The sequence below is a fragment of the Lagopus leucura genome, unplaced genomic scaffold (genome assembly GCF_019238085.1).
Source record: "Lagopus leucura isolate 7727_CA_CO unplaced genomic scaffold, USGS_WTPT01 Super-Scaffold_100002, whole genome shotgun sequence".
NCBI lineage: Eukaryota > Metazoa > Chordata > Aves > Galliformes > Phasianidae > Lagopus > Lagopus leucura.
Genome location: NW_024962263.1, coordinates 34,737,762 through 34,742,624, shown reverse-complemented (window position 1 = coordinate 34,742,624; position 4,863 = coordinate 34,737,762). Strand labels below are relative to the sequence as shown.

Below are 4,863 nucleotides of genomic sequence, written 5' to 3'. Positions count from 1 at the left end.
AAGAAAACTCCTACATTTTCCTCAATCTCGTTTGGCCGAAACAAAAATGACTCTGTACAAAATGAATGGGTAAAAACTTAATTGGTCACTTTATACAGGATGTGAAAACACTGAAGAATAAAATCTGCAAAGCGGTAAATACGTTGATTCTGGCAACAAATTTACATTTTTTAATATAATAATACTGTTAATGACTAACGATCATATTAACTATCGATGTCATTTGCAAGGTCACATCACTGTGGGCAAGTACTTTTTAATTGATGGAGTCACTACAGCAAATTTGCCTTTTGATGCAGCTGATGTCAACGACGTATTTCTCCTGATATAAATGACGTGCCACGCAGCGAAACCACCTTGCGCAGAAGGACTGCAACTGTGAGGCCGGCGAGTGCCGCTGACCCCTAACAGGTGAAAATGGTGCCGACCTTTGTATTTTTTACAAAGGACGGACAGCCTCACAACTCCGCTAAGCACTTGGGGATGCCGCCTGAAAGATACGATCTAGCTTAACCGCAGAGGGTGTTTCAGCAACGCCGCTCTTTACAAAAAGCAAAGCGTCTTCGTACAGAGGGAGAGAGAGTAGGGAGGATTCTACTGAGCAGAAAACGTCAAAAAGAAACGCGCGCAATGAGAAGGGCCTGGGCCGCTGCTACACGTGGACGTGACAGCCTGAGAGATGCGCTCGGTACGGCGCAGAGGCTGCTGCAGCAGTGCGGAAGCCCCGCGCTTCCCGCTGCGGGCGGCGGAGCGCGCCGCGTGCTCTGCTCCCCACTCGCTCCCCACAGCACGGGGACCTCCGCCTCCGTGGCACGGCGGGAGCCCCGCGAGGCTGGGCGCCGCCGGCGGCTCCTGCTCCGCGCTCAGCACGCGCCGCTCCGGGGCAGGTAAACCGCCGGCGGAGGCCGAAACCTCCCCGTGCGGCTCCGGAGCGGGAGGAGAGGCTGCCCGCCCGCCGGGCTCCCCGCGGAGCCGTCCCCGCGCAGCCGTCCCCGCGCTGCCCTCGGCGCGGCCCGCCCCCCGCTTTGCTCAACTCCCCTTTGTCGGATGAAGCGCGGAGCAGCGCGGTGCCGGTCGCTCCGGCGCTCCGCTTCCCGCGCGCGGCGGCTGGATTAAAGCGCGTTGCCTCATTTGCTTCGTCACCGCGGCCGGCACGGAGGAGGCGGCGGGATGCGCCCACAGTTTCTTATTTTGCATTTAAAAGTAGGAACGAGCAGCGCGTACAAGTTGAAGATCGGTTTGCTAGCTTCTAAAAAGCGGAGCACAGAAGTTACCGTTACTGCGAGCACTCTGGGCTGGAAGACTCCCTTCGAATCGTCCACATTGTCCCGTTTTAATCTCTCACTTAAAACAGTTTTTAATTTAGGAATTTCTAAATTACTTCAGCATTGCAAGCTGTAAACCTGAGGAGGCAGAAATAAAAATTAAAAAAAAAAGAAAAAAAGCTGGAGATGGGCTTTTCCCAACATAATTCTGCACATTGAGTTACACATCTTATTTCTGCTCAGCAATGCTGAACCCTCTTTTAGTTTGAAGACACAGTGCACTGCGATGGGGAACGCTGCTTCTATATCACAACAAAGCACAAGACACCTAAAGCAGCCCCACGGCACGCACTGCAGACAAAACAAAGCCATCAAGGGCAGTGCCACGCAAGGAAAACATTATTTAGACCAACCACTCGGCAGCAGCAGTCCTCCCCTTTCCCCACTGTGATCCACTGGTTCAAAAACTTTCTCAGCCCCTCTTGCTCCTTTTCTTCCATAAACTTTTCTCATATCTGCCATCCCAACAGTGAGACACTGAAGCTATTTTGGAACTGAAAAGTGCCATTTCCCCAAGCGAATCTCGAAAAGACCACGTAACTGTAGGCAGCACCACGTCCTCACACCCTCTGGGCCCCTATCTGGCAGCAAAGGGAACTTTGCCCTTCGCTGCACCCTGGAAAACATGAATGGAGGTGGCTTCCATAGGGAATTTTTATTCTCCTGAACAAAATAAAAATAAATGTATTGCTTTAAATCAGTTTACATTAGAAAGAAATGCTTCAAAACTAGAAAGGATGGATTCTTTCTTCTTTTGGAAAGAAAAAAAAAAAAAAAACCAAAAAAAAACACCCAAAACTGCTGGCTTAGTTTTTTCTCCAAAGGAGAAGAGGGAAAAAGTTCCACTTAAGAGCACCTCACTTTCAAGTGTCTATCCACAAAGGGACTCGGCCTATTTTAGTTTCTCATTCCCTTAAGTCCCGAGCCACATTTTACTGTGGTGAACGAGAACTGTTTTGCATAGAAAGCTCAAAGCAATTAATACTATTCATGGGCGTGACTGGGACTAAAATGAACAAATTCACAAATGCACTCTTGGAACTCTTTTTGTTTGCCCTTTATTGTTTTAATTTTATGGTCCTACCTATTAGAAAATGTACCACTGGCTTTGGAGCTTACATAAAGGCAGGGATTCATCCTGCTGGGATGGAAAAAAGCCTCCACAAGTGATAAGGGGAAAGAAAACTGTCTTCCTGCTGCAGCTTGCCTTTACAGCACACTTCTCAATAACACAATCCTCCGTCTTCTGTGAGAGTCCCCAGAAAATGACGATGAATACAAAGGGAATGCCACAGAATCCCAAAGAATACAATACGTACGGGCTCTCAGTATTGAGCTTCTCGCTCACCTCTCCCTCCCCTCCATCCCTACCCATGTGTGTGTGTGCATAATACACTGATGTGTCAGAACCCAGTTCTTGGAGCAGCTCCTGCTTTGCCCCATGTCTCAGCCCTGTTATCATGAGATGTGCACCCGGGGAGCCCCCCCAGCAGTGGGAGGAGGGGAGAGGCGAGAGGAGTTACTCTCAAGGCGTGCAAAAGAGTTATAGATATGAAACACTCGTGGGACGGGGAGGGCTGGGAAGCAGCGACATGGCCCAGCCCCGCTGCCTGCCCCGAGCCCACAGCAGGAACCCAACGCCAGCCACTGCTGCCTGGCAGCGGTGGATGCAGCAAGCCTCAGGCGTGGAGGTTTGGAAGAAATTTGGGTCCCAGAGGAGACGCCAACGCCTGACTAAAGTGCCTCTACGGCAGCTCCTGTAGGAATGCCCTTATCCCTCCCATACTGCTTCATCAGTGCGTTCACACGGACACACGAACACACACACGCACCCTCGCCGAACTTTTGCTGCTGTTTGCAGATCGATGAGATGCGCACCAACACCCCCGAGCCGCACTGCACTCCGCCCGCCCGGCACCACCCGGGCGCGCTGCTCCCCATACAGCACTCGGACGCCCAGCGGCTCCGCGCATCGGAACGTCACCCAGCAGCTCCGCTGTCGAGCAGCGCTCGGGCGGGTGGGCAGAGCGCGGGGCTGGCGGTGCGCCCGTCCCAACCGCCCCCGCCGCCGTCCCGGGAGCCGCCGTCAGCGGCACCCCGCCCCGCCGGAGGAGGAGGGAGGGGGAGCGTCACCCGCGTGCACGTGGATGGGCCGAGCGGGCCGCGGCTCCGGCCGCTCGGTAGAACGGCGGCGATAAAATTAAACGAGCCGTCGCCAGATGGCGGCGGGCGCGCCTCGGCCGCGTGGGAGGGCGCAGGCCGCGAGAGGCTGGGCGGGCGGAGGCTCACCTGTTCCGGACGAGGAGATCCCCGTCGCCGGGCAGCGGCACGGGCGCGTCCCGCCGCAGGGTGACCGCCTGGCGGAAGTCGGGGCTGAGCGCTGTCACTACCAGCTTCTTCATGGCGCTGGGGATGGACGAGCCCTGGAAGTCCAGGAAGTGCCGGGAATACGACATGTCCAGGATGGGCCGCCCGCCGCCCGCCGCCGAGCAGGCGGGGCCCGGGGCCGCCCGCCGCCACCAGCAGCGCGGCGCCCGCCTCCAAATCATGCCCGCCTGCGGCGCCGCGGCGGGGCCGCCCCTCCCTCCCTTCCTTCCTTCCTTCCTTTCTTCCTTCCTTCCTCCCTCCCTCCCGCAGCCGGGGCTCGGCTGGCTGCCGGTATGCCGCGCTCTACCTCAGCTTAGGACTGCTGGCGGGGTAGCCCGACCCGGCCCGCTCTGCGCTTTACGGAGACGTTATTGTTCTACGAAAAATAAAGCGAAAATAAGAAGCGGGAAGGAGGCGAGCTGAACGACCAGCGCGGTACGGCCGGAAGAGCGGGGCGAAGTTGCCGCTCCGCTCCGTGTTGTTATTAGCCGCCGCCGAGCAGCCGCTGCCCGGGGCGGAGCTCCGCCCCTTCCGTGCGAAACGTTCACTTCCGCGCAAGGTGCTACGAATCAACCCCGAGCGGGCAGTCCGCGCACCGGGTGCGGGGCTCGAAGGGATCCCGCTCGTGTGGCCGTCGCGGGGACGTGCTGCTGCCGGCTGCGCGGAGCAGAACGACGCTGTCTGCTCCGCTTGGCTGCCGGAAAAGCTCTTATTTTTCTTTGCCTCCTAAAAGTTATTGTGGGGCACGTCTGGGAGAGGGGAGCAGCGCGGGGGTCGGGAAGTGTTTCTGTCGGGCCGCCCGTCCCGACTTGGTGCAAGCGTGGGGAGGGAGCGATGGAAAAGGCAGCGTGACAGGCGTTGTACCCCAGTGCCGGAATCCCCTTAGCGAGCTCCGCGCCGCTCGTTCTGCGAACTGGAAGCAAAAGAATAAAACTCCCTTTTGCTCTAAAGGAGAGGCAAGCCGCAGTTCGGAGCTCTTTCCCTCAGGAGCCAGCCGGACAGCTCGCGTGTCTGCCGTTCTGACGGGAAGGGAACTCCTCTTGCGGGACCGCCCCAGGCACACCGCTCCCAGCACGGCGCTCTGCCGGCGTCTCGGAGTGATCCCCGGCCGTCCCCCCACCTCCCGGGTGCCGTTCCCTCGCTGCTCGGCCGGAGCGAACCCCAGCCAAGT

General features: G+C 57.2%; 1 protein-coding gene across 2 annotated transcripts in view; it reads right to left on the bottom strand.

Annotated features, from left to right (window-relative positions):
- ZADH2 (zinc binding alcohol dehydrogenase domain containing 2) overlaps nucleotides 1–4,213 on the bottom strand; it is a 6,282-nt gene extending 2,069 nt beyond the window's left edge. Inside the window, exons 1-2 of one of the 2 annotated variants that reach the window (XM_042869048.1) lie at nucleotides 4,000–4,213; nucleotides 3,615–3,748 (exon numbers count right to left, since the gene is read on the bottom strand). In XM_042869048.1, the coding sequence (XP_042724982.1) occupies nucleotides 3,615–3,727 (113 nt within the window). In that variant the 5' untranslated portion in view covers nucleotides 3,728–3,748; nucleotides 4,000–4,213. Of the gene's footprint in view, nucleotides 1–3,614; nucleotides 3,875–3,999 lie in introns of those variants that run through there. The other variant, XM_042869047.1, reaches the window with a different exon arrangement.
- Between the last annotated feature and the right edge of the window lie 650 nt (nucleotides 4,214–4,863).